Raw genomic sequence first — 24,492 nt, forward strand, 5'->3', positions numbered from 1 at the left:
AAGTTTGTCATGAAACTATTTATCCTTTCATCGGCCAGGTAAATAAGGGAAAAGTTGGTGGAGCATATTCCCAACTAAATGGAACAAGGCGCACACAACCAATTTTTCGCTAAATTTGTTAAGTGAAAATTTTCGGGAATACGAGATGTCTGAGAAAAGTAATGAGACTGACTTTTTACTTACCAAAGTTTTTATTTTTTTAAAACAACAATATTATCCCCTTGAAAGTAATTCCCTTGGACAGCTATACACTGGCGGAGTCGTTCCCACTCCTGGTAGCATCGCTTGAAGGCTTCAACTGATAGGGCTTTTAACTGGTCGGTCACAGTCTTTTGAATATTCTCCAGAGTTCCAAAATGACGTCCTTTTAAGACATGTTTCAATTTCGGGAAAAGGAAAAAGTCACGAGGTCTCAAATCAGGTGAATATCGGGGTTGAGGAACTGTAGGCATGCGTTTTGAGGTCAAAAATTCCCTGATGGAAATGGCCGTGTGACACGGAGCATTGTCATGATGAAGCAACCACATGTCTGGAATGTCTGCTCTCAGGCGAGTCACTTTTCCTGAGCGATTCAAGGACACCTTTGTAAAACACTTGGTTGACAGTTTGTCCTGGAGGAACAAATTCTTTATGCACGATATCCGTACTGTCAAAAAAGCAAATCGGCACGGTTTTGATCTTTGATTTGCTCATTCGACATTTTTTGGTCGAGGAAATGACAGTGTGCCACTCTTCGCTTTGCCGCTTTGTTTCAGGATCGTACTCAAACATCCAGGATTCATCACCTGTGATCACACGATTGAAGAATTCTTGGTCGTTGTCAATCCTCTCAAGAAGATCAACGCACACGTTTCTTTGATTGTCCTTCCGTTCCGTTGTGAGGTTTTTCGGCACCGATTTCGCACAAACCTTTCGCATATCCAAATCGTCTGTCAAAATTTGATGTACGGTGAAAGCGTTTAAATTTAACTGTTCACTTATCATCCTTATTGTTAAACAACGGTCTGATCTCACAAGAAAGCTCACACGCTCAACGTTTTCGACAGATTTTGAAGTTAAAGGTCTCCCTGAGCGAGGTTGATCTTTAACGTGTTCCTGGCCTTCCAAAATGGATTTGTGCCAGCGGAAAACTTGTGCTCTTGATAAGCAATGCTCCCCATAGGCCTGTTTCAGCTTTTTAAAGGTCACACTCGCGGATTCCCCAAGTTTAACGCAAAATTTAATTGCACAACGTTGCTCTAAATTCCGATGCTTCATTTTCGTAACACACAAAAAAATCACAACTTCACTGATAGCGCTGTTAAAAATAATATGTTGGCTGAACGGAGTCGAAACTCGTACTGATCATGTGGAAGGGATGAACAAAACGGTCTTGCACAGACCGGTAGACAGAGAGTTGCCAGATCACTCGCAGTATTACCAATCTCATTACTTTTCTCACACAGCTCTTATTATAATTTTTAATTACATTTCCACCTAGATATCCAGATCTTACATATTTTTATTTATGGAAAGCATGGAAGGATCTGAATTTAAATTTTAAATGCAATCACACCTTTTATGTTTCAGCATGAATTTTCAGATTTGGTGATATATGTTATGCGTGCCTTGCGTAACAAATGGTGATCGTATTGAATATCTCCAGTAAATGAAAAGTTTATTGTAATAAGTAGTACAGGATTCCTGTCTATATCATTATTTGAATATAATAAATTAAATATTTTAAACATCGGTGCACATTATCTTTTGGTATACCCGATAGCTTAATTTCTATCACGTAACTTGATTTAGAGAGTTGTTGATATTGAAATTTCTGATTTTGTACCAAGAATTTTATTTTAATTGACGTTTTTAATAAAGACTGTAGTTGTCTGACTTTTTACTTCCTTCAAGTACTGTGATCGCGAAAAATTTCGGTTTTCAGATTTCAACGGAAATATCCATTTTAACCATCCCTGAATTCATTTTGACTAGTTTCGGCGTGAGTTCTGTACGTACGTATGTATCTCGCATAACTATAAAATGATTAAACGTAGAGTTCTTAAATTTTGGATTTAGGACTGTTGTAACATCTAATTGTGCAACTCCCATTTTCATTGCAATCTACTGGACCAAAAGTGTCCAAAAAAAGGCCAAAATCCAACAAAAAAATGGATTTTGAATTTTTATTAACTCCAGTAATAAACCCTCATTGAGCTTTACAACGTTATTTCATTAAGTGATACTTATTTTCATCGGTTCCAGAGTTAAAGCCAAATAAAGTTTAATTAATGAAATATTTAGGTCTTACAAGGGGAAGGCACAATGGTTCATTTTTTTTTTTAATTTAAATATATTGATTTATTAATAATTATTAACCTCTTGATTGTAAAAAAAGTGTACGACGAATAATTCAACAAAAAAAAATTAAAAAATATCAGAAGTTATTAATGAAATAAAATTTTATGTACTTTTCATTAAAAAAAAAAGGGTACATGTAATTTAATAGGTGTACAAGGAAGTCATGTGGTATCACCATCAGATTTTTTAATGAACTATTTAAAAAAAAAAAAAACGACTACTCGGTTACAGTTTTACTATTAAAGATAAATAATAGTATTTCAATTGTTATGTATCAGTACCTCTGTCACCCTTCTTGTTGCACATTTAGAATATACAATATAATTTACAATGATTTGGTGTACAATTATACAGAGCGATTTTCAAAGTATGTAAAAATTTTTAGGACAAGTTCTAATGGTAAAGATAAAGAAGAAAGTTCATATAAAAGTAGGTTCGGAAACATTTCGTTAGTGAATATCGGCTGGCGAAAGATTTCGCCCTGACTTTTGCGCCTTTGGCAAAATTATATAATAATTTCCACTTACCAACTATTTTTATAATTATGTCCGAGCGCTTTCGAATATTAATCCATCATCAAGAATATTTACATGTTATGGATAATAATTATGTCCTTCACAAATTAATATATTAGACGAATTTTGAATTTTTAAAACAATATAAATTATAAATACAACAATTTATCGTCAAAAGGTAAAAATAATATCGACGTTGTCCGTCATGTCCGTACGAAGCTCTCAAGTGTTATGTTTATTAGTATGAATCAGTATAGCTAACCTAAGAATCAAAATTGTTGTTTAATATTTGTTTAAATGATACATCATTATTGAATTTCGTTAGTTCATTTAACAAATTTTTATTATTTAAGTATATGTAATATTTTTCAATAATATTTGATTTATGAAAGTTATTGGAATATTCAAGAATATTAATAAAATTATTTGGATTGTAATTATGATTACCGTATTTATTCGAGTACCCCCCGCACTTTTTTTCTTGGAATTGGAGAGAAAAAATAAGGGTGCGGGGCTTACTTGAAACATAGCCTTTAGCCAGGATAATTTATGTAAAGTAAACGTTTTCTTAGAAGTACCTAAATTCAATCACATAAATATAGTTACATTAGGCTTTCGTTTATCAATACCGGATGCCGCTTATACAGAATACATCCTTAATTATTAGACATCCTGTTCATATTATCGATAGGAACGAAATTACAGTAATTTTATAAAACTGATTCATTCTGTATAGGCTGCATCCGGTTCTAATGACACTACAGTTACAGTATCAGTTACACATCGTCGTCTTGTCTATTCGCCATAGTCATTGAACTGTTTGTATATGTGGACGGTTATGTGCATTTTATCTGTTTAGTTTATCTTGTAAAGTTTAATACGGTGACTTATTTTAATTACGGCATTAAAATTAGTACAAAAGGACAGCGTCTACGATCTTCTACGGTAAATGAAAAACTGCGCGTTATAGAAGAGGCTGAAAAAATTTGAAATCGGGCGGCAGGAAGAAAATTTGACGCAGATGAAAGTTGCATTCGAGACTGGCGTTAAGAAGAAACAACTTCCGGTGAAAGGCACTGTTAATAAAAGGGCTTTTCGTGGCTTAAAACCAAAATACACAGACATACAAAAAAAAATTGCATGACTTTGTTATGGAAAAAAGGAAATGCGGTTATGCTGTCATGACAGAAATGTGTCAAAAATTGTTACATTAATCATGTGTACTAATTTTCGCAGCCAATAAAACCGCAATATATTGATTGATATTCAAATCATCCTTAGTCATAAAAAATTAGTAAACATACACACATGGTTAATAACAATAAAAAAATTAATATAATCATAATGCATATTAATAATTTATTTCAAATCCACTCAGTAATATAACACTGGCTGGCCAGATGACATAGTATAAATTTTCTATTTATTTTATTTTTAAATTCTTTATTATGACGTCATATTTATATATATTTAGTTATTTTATTTGACTTCATATATTTGTATATATGATTGTAATTTTAATATTTTCATCTTAATTAAAAAAAAAAATGTTATGTTTGATATGTAATTTTATATAAGTATATCTTAGACTATTCACAACTGATAATGTGGTATTACGGGAAAATGTTTTTGGAATAAAAAAAATAAGGTAAGTATCAATCATTTCATTCACGTTGTAATATACTTGGGTTTTTCAACTTCGTTTTTGATTACAAAAATACAATATATTGGTACAGATGAATATGGGTCTTAAAAATTTGACTTCAGAAAAATCATATATATATATATATATATATGTGTGTGTGTGTGTGTGTGTGTGTATTTTTTTTGTTATCGCATCACGCGAACCTAACGACCAATTACTTTCAAATTTTCAGGATACATTCGTGTTATCTCAGGGAAGGTTGGTTTTAAGCCATCGACCGAGGCTCTAGCTTCCTTGATGGTTAAGATATTAAAAATATTAATTATTTCTTCGTCTCCAAGAAGGGAGAATTTGTGAATTAAAGATATTTATTAAGGAAAATACACATTAATCCTTTTACTTCCATTATATATCTCTGGCACCATGGCAAAGAATAAGTTATCGATTTTTCGTCCTCAAAAGTGTGTGCACTTTGGTTACCATAGTTACTATTAGCCTATATTTGTAATTTAGTTTCGTTTTCATGTTTCTACAAAGCCTGAATACTATAATTATTATTTATTAGTATTATTTTCAAAACCATGAAGATAACGTACAGTGCAGGGGTTCAGGTGGTGGAGTCCTCTGAATAGATGGGAATGGTAACACTCTGCGGGTGTCCAGGGCGCCGGCCGGTCCCCCTGGCAAATTGGGGATGGCGAACGAAGCGAGCTCGGCGGCCATGAGGTAGGCCCCGGGAAGCCCGGAGGAGCACCTGAGTTGACTCCGGGATTCGCCTGGGCCCCTGAGTCCCCAGGGTCCAGATTCTGGCTAGACGGGCCAGCTAGTATATCTATCTATATATATGTATTATAATAATAATAATAATTAAAAATTATCAAAAGAAAAATTAATAAGAGGAATTGCTGTGTTAAAATAAAACTCATAATAAAAGAATGTTTTAATAATATACAGCAAAATTAAAACATTAAAGCATGTAAAATACATATTATTATCATTTTTATTTTAAACTATTATATTGATATATTACAATATATCTTACACTGTTCCTTACACATATACCTTATATTGAGCAATACAATTTACATATAAAACCAAATTTTAGTAATATAACAACGGCAATATTCTACCATTACATAAAATCAGAATTAATTGGATATAAACTGCCAAAAATTTCTCATACAGTATGAAGTGATTATCTAGAACTGAGGAAATTATATTGTCTAACATGTACAAAAGCTATAACCGAGTTCTATTTTTAAAATAGTAACACATAGCAGAACCATATAGTCTAACCCAAGGATTGTTATATGTTGTTCGAGAGACCATAGAACCGATATGTTAACACCACTTTCATGAAGCTTTAACTAACAGGAATGTCATTGAAATTTTCACAATATCAATACACTATAGAATGATTTTTATATAATGATTTTTATAATCACTAAAGAAAAATTTTCTTTTTCAGAATTTATAAAATTTAACTATAAATGAACTTTTTTTTTTTTATTATTGATTTTTCATTGTTGAATGGATAATTTGAAGTACAAGCTTGAATTACGATGAGATAAAAATAATTAATTTTTATTTTTCTGGGATAATTTATAAACGTGTTCTCGATCTAAAATACTCACCATCTTTGCACATAATTAGTTGAAGGAGAGGAAGCAATCCAGTTAGAATTTTCGTAACCAAAATGCTTGTGGTTCACTGTTTTTTATTCCCGGGTACTCAGTATGCCCACCAGGCTGTCGTAGTGATGAACTCGCAAATCAGCTGATTTCAAAATAGAGAGTCCTAAGAATCAAATCTTAGTAAAGGCAAATGCTTTTATACGAATTTGAATACTAGATCGTGCATACCGGTGTTCTTTGACGGTTTGGTTTCAATTAACCACACTCAGGAATGGTTGATGTGAGGCTGTACAACACGACACTTCATTTACATTCATACATATCTTCATCATTCATCTTCTTATGTAATTTTCTTTGGTAGTTCCGAAGGCTAAACAAAAAAAGAAAGAAGGGTAATCAGCATAGATCTGTACCGCATGATGCTGATGTGGTCATAAAACCTGAGCAATGTCCTTTCAAAAGACAATTTACTTTTATAAAAGATACGAAAAGGTTCGCGCTGAACATATTGATGAAGTCCTAGATGGCATCCTTACACTACCAAATATACAATGACTTCTTTGAACTTTTAAAAGAAAATTCATGAGGTAATTTTACCAAGCTGCAGAAATCATTACATTCAGGATCTAATTCATCGAAGCCATTCCTACAACGATTAGTTGAACAGGACTTGGTTGATCTTGAGTTATTGACGGTGTGTGAGGCTATCTTCCGGTTGTAAATCTAAGTGTGAAATCGTGTTAAAAAGCTTGAGTATCTGATAAAACACTGATCTTTCCTGGAATCTACAGAAAAGTCTCAACAGAAGAACTACAAACTGTAATTGATATTACATCTGAAGAAAGTTCATCCTCCGATGCTGAAGCAGGTTGAAAATCCTTGCAATTCTATCATCTAAGGCAATTACCGGTCCAACAACCATTCTAAGAAGAGTTTCCTACGAAGATCCTAAAGTCTTTTTGGGTTCTAAAAGTGGGAAACATTTCGGTATATGAAAGGTTTTTATTTCGGAGATCAACGGTATTAATAAGGGTGCTTGAATTTGAATGTACTCTGGAACGTGACGAAAGAAAAAAAATGTCGCACGAAAAGATAGTTCGCTATTTCCAAATTTAAGTTTCATTTCACTCATATTAACATCCCAAAATCCTGACCCACATCCCGTCATTTTCTAATAGTAGCCTCTGTCATTGTGTCGAGTACCCCCCAAAATATCAAAGCGTCTAAATCGTGCTGTGATTGAGTTTTTAACAGCGGAAAAGGTAAACGCTAATGGCATTCATCGTTGACTAAACGTTGTTTATTGGGATGAAACTTTTGATCAAAGTACTATCAATAGGTGGGAAATAAAATTTCGGGCATCTGAAGCTGGTAGAAAAAATATTGAGGATGAACCTCCCAGTGGACGACAAGTTTCTGTGACCGATAAGCATCAAAAAGAGTTGGATGATTGTTTAAAACGAGCTAAGCATCACATAATAACGTATCGCCTCCGAGAGAGGCATACCAAAAAAACGAGCAGGACACATTGCACAACTGTACAACATACAGTAACGTCTGTTCGCATGGGAACCATACAAACTTACAGAAAAAAACATAAAAAATGTAAGCTATGTTGTCAAAATGTTCTGAAACGTTATCGTGACGATGGAGGATGACTTATTTTCAATATTATGACGAAGAAGTCGAAGAGGATGAAAAGAGAGAAACAATCCTGAGATCTGAATAAAAGAGAGCATTAAAAGATTTGAATGACGGAAAGGATGCTAGAATAAACGGAATACCTGTAGAAATACTGTGCAGTGTAGGTGAGGAAGCGATGGATAGATTATACAAACTGGTATGTAATATTTACGAAAAAGGGGAAGTTCCATCTGACTTCAAAAAGAGTATTTCTTTGCTTCTGCAAAGAAAGCAGGAGCAGATAAATGTGAAGAATACAGAACAATTAACTTAACTAGCCATAAATCTTAACTAGAATTCTGTTCATAAGAATTGACAGGAGAGTGGAAGAAGTGTTAGGAGAAGACCAATTTGGTATCAGGAAAAATATAGGGACAAGGGAAGCAATTTTAGCGCTCAGATTAATAGTAGAAGGAAGATTAAAGAAAAACAAACCAACATAGCATTTGTAGACCTAGAAAAGACATTCGATAACGTAGACCGGAACAAAATGTTCAGCATTTTTAAAAAATTAGGATACAAATACAGAGATAGAAGAACGATTGCTAACATTTACATGAACCAAACAGCAACAGTAATAATTGAAGAATATAAAAAAGAAGCTGTAATAAGAGAGGGAGACTGACAAGGATGTTCCCTATCCCCGTTACGTTTTAATCTTTACGTGGAACTAGCAGTTAATGATGTTACAGAGCAATTTAGATTCGCAGTAACAGTACAAGGTGAAAATATAAAGATACTACGATTTGCTGATAATATAGTAATTATAGCTGAGTGAAAACGATTTAAAAAGAACAGTGAACGGCATGGATGACGTCCTACGCAAGAACTATCGCATGAAAATAAAAAAAAAAACAAAACGAAAGTAATGAATTGTAGTAGAAATAACGAAGATGGACCACTAAATGTAAAAATAGGAAGAGAAAAGCGTATGGATGTTGAAGAATGTTGTTATTTGGGAAATAAAATTACTACAGATGGACAAGGCAGGAGCGATAGAAAATGCCGAATAGCACAGGCGAAACGAGTCTTCAGTCATAAATATAATTTGTTTACATCAAAAATTAATTTAAACGTCCGGAAAATATTTTTGAAAGTATATGTTTGGATTATACGGAAGTGAAACTTCGACGATCGGAGTATATGAGAAGAAAAAATTATAAGCTTTTGAAATGTGGTGCTATAGGAGAATGTTCAAAATCAGATGGGTGGATAAAGTGACAAATGAAGAGGTGTTGTGGCAAATAGATGAAGAAAGAAGCTTTTGGAAAAATATAGCTAAAAGAAGAGACAGACTATTAAGCCTCATATTAAGTCATCTTGGATCAGTCGCTTTAATATTAGAGGGACAGATAGATGGAAAAAGTTGTGCAGGCAGGCAACGTTTGGAATATGTAAAACAAATTATTAGGGATGCAGGATGTAGGGGGTATACCGAAATGAAACGACTAGCACTAGATAGGGAATCTTGGAGAGCTGCATCAAACCAGTCAAATGACTGAAGACAAAAAAAACATCAAATATTAATTTAAACGTCAAGAAAACATTTTTGAAAGTATGTATATTTGGAGCGTAACTTTATGTGGAAGTAAAACCTGGACGATCGGAGTACCTGAGAAGAAGAGATTATAAGCTTTTGAAATGCGGTGCTAGGAGAATGTTAAATATCAGACGGGTGTGTAAAGTGACAAATGAAGAGGTATTGCGGCAAATTAAATGTAGAAAGAAATATTTGGAAAAAATATAGTTAATAGAAGAAACAAGACTTATAAGCCACATATTAAGACATCGTGGAATAGTCGCTTTGATATTGGAGGAACATGTAGGTGGGAAATACTGTGCAGTCAGGCAACGTTTGGAATATGTAAAACAAATTGTTAGGGATGTAGGATGTAGGAGGTATATCGAAATAAAACGACTAGCACTAAATAGGGAGTCTTTGAGAGCTGCATCAAACCAGTCAAACGACTGAAGACAAAAAAAAGACAAAGATTCATACTTGGGTGCATCCTTACGACCAGAAGAAAGATAAATGATCACGGAATTGCAACACTGTGGTTTTTCACAATCAAAAAATTCAAAACATAACTGATCGGATATAATATCAAGTGTACTTATTTTTTATTATGCTCTCTCTTTCTCCCCTCCAGAACTACCTGGTTTTACTTCAGAGAATGATATGTATGAATGTGAATAAGTATAGTCTCAGGTCGAACATCCTGAGATGTATAGTTAATTGAAACCTAACGACCAAAGAATACTGGTATCCACGATTTGTTATTATGCTAATGGTTCTATGAATCCTATAACCACTTCTTCTTATTCAAAAAACACATTTACTTAATAACATATTGTTCTAAGTTAGTTTATCTAAATTACTGAACGAGTGAACAACAAAAATAATTAAGCCAACTGAGCAAAAATTAAATAACTTAATCTAGTTTGTGTTTATATAATGTAAATAATTATTAAGTGTTCAATGTAAATATTGTGTAACTTTCGACATAAATTATGAATTAACGATTAACATAAATACAATCTAAATTAAATAAACAAATATCAAACCTACAAAAAAAGTCTGTTTAATAATGTACGACATTAGCTGATCAAATAACGTTGAAGCAAGATTAGTATAACAACTGAGCAACCCTCTTCAAAGAAATTGTCTTGACAGTCTGGAAATCTAAATACTTGAAGGTAAACACCTGTAAGTCGGGTTTACTGTAAATTCTGTGCGATATATAGAAAAACATAAAACACCTTAAGAAACCTGTGGATCGTATACAAAAATCCACAATTCTGCAACACGTAAATGCTCGGCCACAATCATTTCCGTACACCAAGGATCTTGAGAAGTTAAAATATTAATTTATTCTATACAGTCCACAATTAAAAAATTTAGAGCTTTTTGATTTTCACTTCTTTCTGCAATCAAAAACAGTTATAAGGGTATTTATTTCATCACGAAACATGAACTGAAGGGCGCAGTGAGGTCTTCCGCATCAAGGAAATGTCCCCAGTATTTTTCAGTGACGGAATGAGAAAATTAATTCAACTTGGGAGAAATAAGTGGCTGTAAATATTTATTGGGAGAATAAGTTTAAGTTTTTGTAGCAAATAAAATGTATTTTTATGCCAATTTTTTTTCTTTTGAGTATTGTTTTATTTATTTATGAGTTGTAAGCCACTTCCATTTATGGGTCCTTTTTCGGAATCTGACAGCCACTTTTTTCAATTTTTTTAAAGTACGGTTACATAATTTTCTTTTTTTAAGACTTTAAACAATTTTACCAATTTAACCAACACTTATTGAAATTATATATAACTTTTTTTTTTTTTTTTTTTTTGGGACTACATTTCTCGATTTATTTTTTGATATTATGTGAATGCTTTTCTTTTCTTTTTCTTGTTTAGCCTCCGGTAATTACCTTTCAGATAATACTTCAGAGGATGAATGAAAATGATATGTATGAATTTAAATGAAGTGTAGTTTTGTACAGACTCGACCATTCCTGAAATGAGTGGTTAATACCCAACCACCGAAGAACACGGGTATTCACGATCTAGTATTCAAATCCGTATACAAATAACCGACTTTACTAGGACTTGAACGCTGGAACTCTCGACTTCCAAATGGGCTGATGTGGGAAGACGCGTTTACCTCTAGACCAACCCGGTAGGTTTATTATGTGTATGCTGGACATGTTTCGCTCACATTGGCACTTGAAATAAAATAAATAAATTTGGACCATTTTCGGTAAGAAGGTAGTATTTTTTTTTCTACCAAATCTATGAGTATTTGGAGATGTTTGCAGAGAAATTATAAATATAACTAAACTTAACCTTCGCTCGCCAGTCAAGGTTAGCGAGGGAAGCGAGTGTAGGTTAAATCTATTTAAATTATATTTATAAACCCACTGGGTTAATCTAGTGATGAACGCGTATTCGCAAATCAGATGATTTTCGAAGCCGAGAGTTCGAAGGTTCAAATCCTACAGGCTTAATCCTAAAGGCTCAAATCCTAGTAAAGTTACTTTTATACGGATTTGATATTAGATCGTGGATATCAGTGTTTCGTTGGTGGATGGGTTTCAATTAACCACAGATCTCAGAAATGGTCGAACTGAGACTGTACAAGACTACACTTCATTTACACTCATACATATTATCCTCATTCATTTTGTGTAGTAATGCTGGTGGTAGTTCCGAAGTCTAAACAAAAAATAAAAAAGATTACATTTATAATTATAAGCAATAATACTTTGTTGGACCTCTCTCAGGTAGATTTGGAAGACCCTTTTTTAAACACCCCCAACATCCCCGGCCTCTGCCGTTAGGCTATGCGCAGGAAAGATTTGGAAGACCCATGTTTGAATGGGTGTCACGGTGTTCTATCTATTTCTTATGACTACTTTTGATTTTGCTTTTTATTATATCGATAGAATAGCTCTGTACACTTTTGCTTTAATCGTTCAAGATGTTAATAGTCCTGAAAAAAGCAGTGAAAGTTTTGCAAGAAAGAAGAATATTGCTCACTCTTCTTTCTTTCTATTGTCTCCGGAACCACCTTAAGGTGCTACTTCAGAGGATGAATGAAGATGATATGTATGAATGTAAGTGAAATGTAGTCTTGCACAGTCTCAGTTCGACCATTCCTGAGATATATGGTTAATTGAAACCCAACCATCAAAGAACACCGGTATACACGATCTAGTATTCAAACCGTATAAAAGTAACTGCCTTTACTACGACTTGTACCTTAGAACTCTCGACATCAAAATCAGCTGTTTTTCGATGACAAGTTATCTACAAGATCAGTTCGATGTGCTTTCAGAGGATGATTGTAAGATATTGTAAAAAGAAGCAAGAAATGAAATGAAATTATAGTGCAAACAGTATTCGTCGGTTGTACAATAAACGATTATGCCACCAAAATAAACATGTCAGAAAAGATAAACGGTTTGAAGGCAACAATTTACCACTTGAAAAAGTTATTTTGCTTATCTACTGCTTTTTTTTTTGTTTAGCCTCCGGGAATTACCGTGCAGGTATTACTTCGGAGGATGAATGAGGATGATATGTATGAGTGTAAATGACGTATAAACTTGTACAACCTCAGTTCAACCATTCCTGAGATGTGTGGTTAATTGAAACCCAACTACCAAAGAACACTGGTATCCACGATCTAGTATTCAAATCCGTATAAAAGCCTTTAATAGGACTTGAACGTTGGAACTCTCGACTTTTAAATCAACTAATTTGGGAAGACACGTTCACCAGTAGACTAAACTGGTGGGTTGCGTGTATATTAACGAATATGCAACGACTAAATTTTGTGTTACTGAACATGCTAACTGAAAGTATCAGTAACTGGAAGAATTTTTTCGTGAAGTTTGTGCAAATAATCTATTGAAAAATCCGATAAAAATTAGCGTTCCGCATGACAGTAGAGATCGAGGAGTCTTCTTTTTCAGAACGATAATAAAATAGAGGAAGATTTCTCTTAAACCGGTTGATTTTCGATGGAATCTGAAGAGAAAGAACAGTGTTTTGTGTATGCTGTTCCAGATCGTACGAATGATACTTCACTAATTATAAATAAAGCTTGCATGGAAAAAAGTTCAAAGGTTATATTTGATAAATGGAAATCTTATGACGATATTCCTCATTCGAAAGACTACAACTTTCAACACCTCACCCGAAACCGTTGAGAAAATTTTGTCGATCCTGAGATCGGATCGCACACACAAAATATTAAGAATTTGTGGATGTGTGCAAAACAAGAAAATGAAAAGAAAAGGAACACCTTTTCATGTGAATTTTTATGGAAGCATAGATCCAGAAATGAAGAAGATATTTCTGAAGTAATGCTTCAACATATTAGAGAATTTGTTTCTGTTTAATGACAAAGTTGTACTTTGTTTTGCGGTCTTCTATTGTATGAGTACTAGTAGTATCTTGTATTGTTATGTCTGAAATAAAAAAGTTGTTCAATGACTAACCGAAAAGTTTTATTTTGTACTGTCTAAATATAAGTTTTTGTTTTTCAACAAAAGTATTTTATGTGAATTTATTATTTTACCTGTATTTTTCCAACATATTTTTACTTAATTATTCAAAAAAAAACCTATTTTACAAGTATTAAATTAAAAAAATCCCTTTCGGCATGCCGGAAGGCGGAGGTAAATTTTACCTGTACTAAGTAGGGGATAAAAAATAGTTTCACCTTAAAGTTAAGAAAAACTTCAAATTTTCTCAATACAATGGTTGCATGTGAAAAAATTCCAATTTTAACAAATTCGACAAAACGTTTAGCATTCGACTTTGAAATTTGGACGATCGAAGAACCTGAGAAGAAAACGTTAGAAGCTTTTGAAATGTGGTGCTATAGGAGATTCAGGTGGGTGGATAAAGTGACAAATGAAGAAGTATTGTGGAAAATTGTTGAGAAAAGAAACATTTGGAAAAATATAGCTAAAAGAGGAGAGAGAATTATAGGCCACATCTTAAAGCATCCTGGAATAGTCGCTTTGATACTGGAGGGACCGGAAGATAGAAAAAATTGTGCAGGCAGGCAACGTTTGGAGTATGTAAAACAAATTTTTACGGATGTAGGATGTGGAGAGGTATACCGAAATGAAACGACTGGCATTAGGTAGGGAACCTTGGAGAGCAGCATGAAACCAGTCAAATGACAAGTCGGATTCCAAAAATGTACTCGTTTCACTACTTTTCATATCTAATAAATAAAGTGGGACTAGAAGATAATAACATTCATCATACAGATAAAATTGTATAGATTTATTTTTGAGGTTCGTAGAAGTAAGACTATCCTCTGTTGTTCGTAGTGTGCCGTAAATGAAGAATCATTCAGCCTTCTTAGATGTCATCTGATTGAGACTATTACTGGTCCATATTTATTTTTTAAAAATGAGAAAGGTATTGTTATTTGTTATATTTTGAAAGAATTAAGTTTGTCCTTATATAAAATGAATTTATATGAAATGAAATCTAATCATATTTTTAGAAACCATCCTTTCATTTCAAATTCTTCAAATCGTTTTTTAAGTATTTTATAATAATTTTCGTTTTTAAAATAACCATCCGTCGCATTATTATTTTCAATATTTTTGAATTCTTCAACGGACATTTCTTTTACTTCTACCATTTCAGTTTTATCAGGATCCGCTATGAAAAAGGGTAAAAAACAAACAGTGACGTAGACAGCGTGAATACCATAATAATCTAAAGCTTTTTTGAATTCATATTTATTAAGCTTTTTTTTACTTTCAAATATTTCAAGATAATTATTTAATTTATTTAAATATATATTTAATAGATCATCGTATTTTTCAATTCTTACTTCTTCTCTAACACTTCCATATAAAAAGTATATAATATCAAGAACAGGATTTGCATATCGACAAATTTGTAAATCAATAGGTATAAATTCGATCGGTTTATTATCGATATATTTAAACATCATATTACCCATCCAAAAATCACCATGATTTAGTACATTAAGTTCAGATTCCTTAGGTTTAAATAATTCTATATGAATATCAAATAAACAGTCTCCGACTTTTCGTAAACCCTCAACATATTTCTTTAAATCGGGACGTTTTTCGCATTCGTTTGCAGCTTTATGGATAAGACCTTTAGTCATACCACTGAAAAATTCTTTTACATCTTCTCTGAATAATGATTCCACTCCGCATTTCTTTATTAATTCTGGTTTAGTCTCGTATAATTTCACCGAAGCGGCATGAAATATAGCTAAACATGATAAAGCAACTTTGGATTCCTCAAATCCTAATTGTTTGACTCTATCTGGCATTATATAACCTCTAATTTTTAAATCTTCTAATATTACGATATCTTCTTCGGTTGAATAATACGCTTTGGGTGATATTTTTGGAAATTTATCGCCTAAAATTAAATTATATTTTGGTATTAATTCATGGTAAATCATATTTTCTTTTTTATACAGTCCACTGTTCGATACAAATTCATGTAAACCGCTTTTAGTTGGCACTTTAAAAATTAAAGAGATATTATACACGTTTTTGTCATATTTTACTTTATATTCAGCTTTTACTCTATATATTAAACATGTACCATTGTTACCTGATGCGACTGGATTATCAATTTCCATATTTTCAATTGATAAAATATTTTTTGTGTTTTCATCATGTTGTAATGCAGTTTTTATATAATCTTTTGTTAACCAAGTTGGTATTTCAACGGACATTTTTTCTCTTCTGAAAAAAAACAACAACATTAAAATCGTTAGGTATTTAAATGCATATTAGAAGAGAGTGTTTATTTACGAGGGTAAGTCAATTATTATCCACAATTTGGTTATATTTTTGTTTATGTTGGTAGTACTGTCGTGTTGTGTAGATGACGCATGCGTGGTTTAATTGTTATGTCTGTGCAGGTTTGATACTGCTAGGTTAGTTCCATTATTGCTGTCCTGCCGTTAATCATGGCTGCTCAGCTTTCTGTTTACACCAAACAAGAGCAACGTTCATTGATCCGTTTTTTGTGGTCGGAAGGTGAATCAGGGGCCGAAATTCATCGAAGACGTTCGGTACAGTACGGGGGAACAGTGTGATGCTCCAACGGAGAGTCTACGAACGATTGAAAAATTAAAAAACCGTTTCGTAAGTGTTACGCACGACGAAGGAGCCGGACGACCGTTTACCACCACAAATGAGGAAAACATTGATTGTCCACGTGACATGGTTTTCTTAGACAGACGAGTAACTATCGATGAAGCGGCACATCGTCTGCAAATTAGTCACGGTTCTGCCTACGAAATCATCCACAACAGACTTGTGTTTCATGAAGTCTGTGCAAGACGGGTTCCAAAACAACTCACACAGTTGCATAAACAAACGCGCTTGGACATCTGCCAAAAACATTTGGATTGCTATGGTAACGAACGGGAAATCTTCTTAGACAGAATCATCACCGGTGACGAAACACGGATTCATCATTACGAGCCGGAGTAAACGCCAGAATATGGAATGGAAACATCCAAATTCGCCCTGCAAAAAACGTTTAAGACCCAACAATCCGCAGGAAAACTGATGCTTACGGCTTTTTGGGACTCACAAGGCCCAGTACTGGAACATTATGAGGAAAGAGGCACAACAATAAATAGTGCGCGTTACAGTGAGACGCTTACTGCCAAGCTGGAGCCTGCAATTCGAAGCAAACCCCGAGGACTGCTGTCGAAAGGTGTTGTGTTGTTGCACGACAATGCCCGTCCACATACTGCTGAATCGCTCCAGAAACTCAACTTTGAAGTACCGGATCGTCCTTCGTATAGTCCTGATCTTGCCCCTTCTGACTACCACTTGTTTGGTCCACTCAAAGAGGCATTAAGGGGCCGTCGATTTACCTTGGACGAAACAGTGAAACAAGCGGTGCATTCCTGGCTCGCAGCTAAACCGAAAACTTTCTTTTATGAGGGCATCAGGAAACTTGTGCAATGATGGATCAAGTGCGTTGAAATGCAAGGGGACTATGTTGAAAAATGATGTACATGTAAGTTTCCTATTTGTATTGCAATCAAATTTATAACTACATTGCGGGTAATAATTGACTTACCCTGGTATTAATTAATTGTCTATTACACTGAGAGGACCATGATTGCTCTGAAGAAACTGATGCCGACAAAGTCTAGACCCAGAGCTGCTGAAAGGAAGCTTATTTTATCAGTAGCAACATCTGAACTGTAATGTGCGGGCCCGGCCTGGAGATCAGTTTGAGAAATTAAGAGGAGGTGTGAGCTTTTATAGTCATTCCAGCGTAGACTGGCGATCGCGTCAGCTATAGCCTAAAGAGCATACCTAAATAGGTCCAAAAGAACATCCTCACCTGACTGTATATATTTTGGAGGGGAAGATACACGGGAATATGTGTTCTTTGTTTGTGACGTGATGGAATGCTTTTAGGGTCTCGCCTGAGCTAACCAGCTTGACTTCGGAAAATATGATTGAATTTATGTTGAAAGAAACTAAACAATGGGAACCGGTATCAACTACAGTAGCAAACATTCTTAGTACAAAGAAAACAGAAAAGAGAATTGGAATACTGGATGACTAAACTGGGTACTCGGTAGGATTTCTCTAGTGCCGACAACGGAATGATAGTTTCTGGGAAATTTTCTCTGAGATAGGCAGAAGAGTACGACCGGAGGACGAAGGTGTGAAGGATAGCTCCCTGCTGAGCTGTCCGCGCTTGCGTGGATCTGCGACGGTGATGTCGCATGGGGACTCTGAATCCTTTGAGTCCGATGGCTCCCGCTGGGGCCGTGGTAATGCTTCAAAGCCGGTCTGGCCCCTTGACGAGGGGAGTTGGTGGGGGTTTAGTCGGTAAAGCGGAGAAACACATACGCACCTCAATTAACACCTTGCGGAACTTGTGGCAAGTCCGACACTGCCCCTTACGAGGCGTAAGTAACTGGCATTCCTTCTCCTTAAATTAAAAATAGTTTTAATTTTTAAATTACCATTTTAGAAATATTATATGAAGTGGTTCATACGTGTGCACAGGCTACCCTTTGCTGGTATGTTTCCTAATTATATATTGTAATGTCATTTATTTTTTTATGTGATATGTTGTACAAGGTAAATTCATTTATACTATTAATATTGCTTAATTTTTAATATAGAAATATCATTTGATAAAGTGGGTCAAATCAGACCCAATTTTTTTTTAATTGAAAATTTTGATTTTTTTCGCAATTCTAAACTAAATATTGCATAAGTAATTAATTTTTGAAAATCCAATGGCATATTTGAAATAAACATTTTTTTTTTATAAAGTTGAGAAAGATACGTAACAGTTAGCCTTGTCCGATCTTTTTAAATTATGTTCATCCCTGATATTACAAATCGTATTTTCTCCTTTTTTTATTATAAATTGAATTTCTCTCTCTTTTTTTATACAGATAGAAATTCAATTGATAATAAATAAGAGAAAAAACAAACATAATGAAATGAGATAATGTACACTTCATATAATATTTCTAAAACGAGGATTTAAAAACTAAAACTATTTTTCTTAAATTAAATTTCTCGCGTAAATAAATAAAACAAACATTTAGTCCTTAAATATTGAAGTCATTAAAAATTAAAAATTATTATATTTGAAAAACGACGAAAGAAAACAAAAAAAAAGAATGGAACATAATATAACGAAGAACTGCACCCAAGCATTATAATTCAACATTCTAGATTTAGTACTATGCAGAAGATATAAGAATACGAAGATTATGTATATAATATCTATTATTGTTGTACTCTTTTAAGGTTAGTATATTGTAAAAATTGGAATAAAATCAATATTGTTATATCTATTATATTGTTAACACTATTTTGTAACAATATAAAATAATCTTAGTATTAATATTATCATTATAATTATAATTATAAATTTACCATTAATACATTTGCCTTCCTTGGTTTGGATTAGCTTCGTTATAGGCTTTTATATAAAAAAAACAAAACGTTATTAAGCTTGGATTAGAAAATTAACTAATTATGTATCATTTAGACAGGATGGCTAAAACATAAACATGTTTTAGCCATCCTTAGAATAGCGGCTCTACACTTTATTTGTCATTATCCACTTATGTATTTTTTTAAGAAGATTTTTGTTCAGCCTGCTATAAATAAATTTGTAAGAATAAGGTTTAATATTTTAGCAGAAATATACATGAATTGCCGTCTGCAAACCACCATGGGTTATTTTGGGGTATTATAAAGGTGATTTTAGATGACTTCAAATGAATCACTAGGATTAAAGAGGTTTATATTTTGGTTAATAAAATTCCAAAATTCAACAATATGTTAGAATGTAACACATTTCAATCGTTAATATTTAAAACTATAAATACAAATACAAACATACAAACATACAAACTACCCGGTAATGTTTACAACTAACAGCTGTCCACACGAATATTTCAGATTTCAGCCGACGGACTTTGTACACCTGTTAGTGTTGATGCAGAAGGACGTCGGCAGGAAGCAGCCGGTAAGCCCGCCGACAACAACAGTGGTAGTCAAAGCGGAGGGGAGAAAGGAGCTTTATCACCAGGTGAAGTCGGGGTCCTCTCTACGCGTAAGGGTCAGGGTGAGTACCTCCACATCCAGGTGCGGACCAGTAGTAGTACTGCTGAACGGATAAGGAAGAATATTTCTGCGAAGGCCGAGGGCACCACTACGACTCTAACAGGGAGGTGTGATAGGAAGGTCAACGTCCTTATAAAGGATGTGGATGTACTCACCACTCAGGATGAGTGCATTTCGGAGTTTCGGAAAATCACGGAGTAGTCAGGTGTCGATCGAAGTTATGTCCATGCGACCAGCCAATGGTGCGACGCAGGTGGTCACTGTGGCTGTGTCGCCCATCCTTGCGGATACATTATTGGTGCTTGTAAGGTTATGAGACGTTCATTTGACGAACTTTATTTTCGCTGCTGGAAGCCAGGTCACAAGGCCAATTCGTGTACAAGGCCAAATCGTAGTGGCCACTGTTTCACCTGTGTTGAGGCCGGGCATCTACGGAATGACTACCGGCGAGAGGCTTGGTATCCTTCCTGTCGGTTGCCTGCTCAGTGCTGATTTGATTTGCTTGCCACCACCCCATTCGGTCGCCCTAAAACATAAATAAGACCGAATGTCTGTGCCACAAACGGCTACTGAACCTCGAATCAGTTTAGCGACCAGTGTCCTAACTAGTTCCTAGAGCTAACATAATTACGCGAGCGAACTAAGCATTGCGCCACACACCACTTGGTTCGTGTCCCTCCGCTCACTTGTCATATATTCTAAAACGGGTAGGCGCACCCCGTCAACTACTAAAATATATATGACATTCAATAAATTAAATTTATCTCGTCAAGACAGCAATACGCCTAGGTCGCTGAATGCCAGCAAGTAAATGTCACCAATATTAAAGCGCTTGGAGCTTTAATTGGCTGATGGCGAGCCATAACTCTCGGGTAGCTTCCCACAGCAGTGAGATAGGAGTCTTTCCCTTAAACAATGGATAGGATCCTCTCCTTAGAGGCGTAGCATGCACTGCAAGACCGAGTTCTGGCTACCTGGGTGGGACGTTGTTATTTTTCCGAGGTAGTTTGAGGCGAAGGCACCCCCACGGAGCAGAGTAACGCTTAAATGTTAGTTCCGTCTCGTGGTGTTGGGGGGGGGGGGGGGTTAAATGAAGATGAACAAAAAAAAAAGAAAAAAAAGCCGTCCAAACATAAACAAACAAAATAATAAGCCTTACCAATGAAAATAGAATGTTTAATAATTATCAAAATTAAATAACGTAAATGAAATAGTCATCACCAATTAAATAGTTGCAAGCAAACACTACATATACACTACATCCGTGAACACTCCATACGACGTCTGCTTAAATCAGTACCTTTATCCAACTTAGGCCATATTTAGTAAAAAAAATCGTTAAACAATTAATGAGCAAAACATGAAATAGTAGAACTTCTATAAATGGCTACACGAAATTGTCCAGCGGTGGAGATATGTTGACTACATTACACATCTGGTTATTTTTTACTTCCTTGTAAGTAAAGGAAGTATTGTGATCGTGATAAAATTCAGATTTTCAGAATTTCAACGGAAATATCCATTTTGACCATCCCTGAATCAATTTTATCTAATTCCGGCGTGACGTCTGTACGTATGTATCTCGCGTAATTCATAAACGATTAGTCGCAGGGTGTTGAAATTTTGGATTTAGGACTTTTGTAACATCTAGTTGTGCACCTCTCCCTTTTGATTGCAATAAACTGAACCAAAAGTCTCCAAAAAAAAACCAAAAATGCAAAAAAATTTGATTTTGGAGTTTTTCTTAACTGCAGTAATAAGCCCTGATTAAGAGCTTTTCTACGACATATCATAAGTGGTACCTATTTTCATTGGTTTCAGAGTTAGAGCCAAATAAAATTTTAATTAATGAAATATTTAGATTTTACAAGGGGAAGACACATCGGTTCGAATTAAAGTTCATCTCCTTTTCTTTTTAGCTTTTTTTTTAAATTTAAATATATTGATTTATTAATAATTATTAATCTATGAAATAACAATAAAAAGAAAAAATATCAAAAGTTATTAAAGAAATAAAATTTTATGTACTTTTCACTTAAAAAATATGTAATTTAATAGGCGTACAGATTTTTTTACATATATTTTAATAAAAAATTTATAGATTTCATTCTATAGAATTTGCTATTGATTTTGTGGTTCCCAGTACATTATGATAAATTTATTTAAATATACCATATTTTAATATAAGAAAACCTTTTCTGTTCGTTAACTTTGTTTATATATTATTAATAATAAATAATATTTAATGTATACTTACAGTTTTAGTACGAAGTAGTACGATGAAATAGAGCGCTACCAATAATATTTACGGTATATAATTATTCATGGAGATACACTAATTTTTCTTCTTCGTATTTTTATTGTTTGATAAGTTATCATTTTTTTTATCTATTTCAAGGCGGAGGTCAATTATTAAACTACAGCTTGAGATAAACTACAAAAAAAGCAGTATACTTATTAAAAGAGTACGTATTATTAGTAATTCCCTTGAAAAGTAGAGAAAAGTAATTCCCGTTATTTTATTTACTTTGAATTATTCATATATATGAGCTCTACATTAAAATTAGATGATCGATTTAAATAATGTATACGATTTAAAATTAAAATAATGTACAAACAACAGAATTCTCATTACGTTTTTTGTTTTTATTAAAAAAAAATATGTTTTATATTTTTGATGCCCCTTGTTCGATGGGGTTAAAATCAACTCATCGAGAAAGGGGACATAAAAATAGAAAAGATGATTTTCTAATAAAAACGAAACAAAAAAAAAACAATAAAAGTTTTATAAATATCTCTTATATAAAAGAGAATGTCCAGACTGATTCACTGACTCATAATCAACGTATAACCAAAACTATTATAGGTAGAGAATTGACATTTTCAGGGTACCTTCGTATCTTTAAGTAGGCGAGCACTAAGAAAGGATTTTGCGAAATTTTGATTTTAAGGGGTTCAAATTGATAAAAAACTAAATTTCGTGTTAATAGCACTATCTGTTGGACGTAAAAGCAACATACGTTATATTAAATATTTTACGATTCCATTGCAGTGTTTCCGATATGTGTGTCCGCTATAGACTAAAAAAACATTGGACCGATTTACTCGCGAGGAAGGGAGAAAGGTAAAAATGGAAGAAAGTAAAAAGAGGAAAACGGGGAAAAGGGAAAAGGGAAAAGGTAAAAAAGAAAAGGGGAAAGAGGAAGGGGTAAAGCGAAATTTGGGAAGAGGAAAGGGATTAAATAAATTTAATTAAAATAAAATAAAATAATATTAAATAAAATTAAAAATTAATTATATTAAAATGGAATTAAAAAATTATAATATGTAAAGCAAATAACTGAAGATGTCAGATCCAAAAAAAAAATTGGTTGAGATAAAAGCGTAGGTAAAGCATGGAAATGAAATAATTCATTATCTATCAAATAAGTAATATTAATACATCGTGTGCGTGCTGAGCAACAGAATGAGTGTGTGAGTGCTCCAGAAGAATGCCGTTAAGTTTTACAGCTGTATTTCTCTGTATAAAATAATTAAAAAGTTCATAACAAACTTGTGTCCGGAAAAGGCTTTGTTTTTAAATTAGGAATAACAAAGAATTTTACCATAGTTTCTGCTTAGCGGCAAAATGAACCTATACCGATATTCATCGAAAACCAACTGGAATCGAAAACCAGGGAAGATGGGAGAAAGGGAAAAATCAGAAAAGGGGAGTAGGGAAAAATCGAAAAATATAAACGGGAAAGGGGTAAAAAGGGAAGAAAGTGAAAACGAGAAAAAGGAAATGGAGAGGGAAAAGAGAAGAAAAAAGAGGAAAGAGGAAGGAGAAAGAAAGATGGGGAATAGGAAGGGGAAAGGGAAGTAAGGGAAAGAGAAACGGGAGAAGGAAAGGAAAACGGGAAGGGAGAGCTAAGCGAGCCATGTCCGTCTGATCGTGACGGGAAGCCCAAGTAACCATAGAGCAAGGGCGAAGCTGCGATGGGGATGCTAGATTTCGGATTGTAATAATTTTTTTATTTATCTCTATTGGACTTTTGTACTGAAATATTTTAATTCATTCATAAAATGGATCGGTCTAACAAATATTGTTCAATTTTCTTATGTTCCTTTTTTTGTTTTCCTTTATTTAAGTTTTGGGCAAAAATTCATTATTTATCGTATATTCCTTCAGTATTTTTCATAAAAAATGTTATTTACCGTTTTATCAGGATTTAATGAAAATCTAAATATAATATTGTTGATTAAATATTTTTTATTTATAAAAAAATAAGTTTGCTATTAAAAAATCTTTGCGAGTGACGCTACATATATATTGTAGGCGAAGTCGCGACGGAGTACGCTAGTATATATATAAATATTTCTGCTAAATTTCAACTTTTTAGATCAACGGTTTTTTTTTAGAAACAATGTTAAATATTCCTTCACCCCTTAATCAAAACGATTCAAAATTATTTAATTTTAAATTACTTATAATAAGCACATAGTGATTCAAGGAAATAGGTAATTTCAAAAACAAATAACTTTAT

The 24,492-nt window shown here is 33.7% G+C and overlaps 2 protein-coding genes across 2 annotated transcripts in view; both read right to left on the reverse strand.

The window, feature by feature from the left end:
• Positions 1-22,274, reverse strand: part of LOC142322290 (androgen-dependent TFPI-regulating protein-like) — a 204,706-nt gene extending 182,432 nt beyond the window's left edge. The window contains exon 1 of the mRNA XM_075361222.1: positions 22,224-22,274. The gene's annotated coding sequence lies outside the window, so the exon portion shown is untranslated. The remainder of the gene's footprint in view (positions 1-22,223) is intronic.
• LOC142317642 (uncharacterized) lies at positions 11,989-16,068 on the reverse strand. Its single transcript, XM_075354199.1, has 2 exons — positions 15,054-16,068; positions 11,989-12,029 (listed from the first exon to the last, which is right to left on the reverse strand). The coding sequence occupies exons 1-2, from the start codon at positions 16,066-16,068 to the stop codon at positions 11,989-11,991; spliced, it is 1,056 nt and encodes a 351-aa protein (XP_075210314.1).
• Positions 22,275-24,492: the final 2,218 nt, after the last annotated feature.

This window comes from Lycorma delicatula, chromosome 1, assembly GCF_047948215.1.
Source record: "Lycorma delicatula isolate Av1 chromosome 1, ASM4794821v1, whole genome shotgun sequence".
In the NCBI taxonomy this organism is placed as follows: Eukaryota; Metazoa; Arthropoda; class Insecta; order Hemiptera; family Fulgoridae; genus Lycorma; species Lycorma delicatula.

Bases quoted from the DNA above. Each gene is read 5' to 3' on its own strand.
- LOC142317642 (XM_075354199.1), bottom strand. From the start codon at position 16,068: ATGTCCGTTGAAATACCAACTTGGTTAACAAAAGATTATATAAAAACT. The intron at 12,030-15,053 runs GTATTCACGCTG...TTTTTTGTTTAG, and splicing joins AAAAGCTTTAGATTATTATG to ACTTCGGAACTACCACCAGC.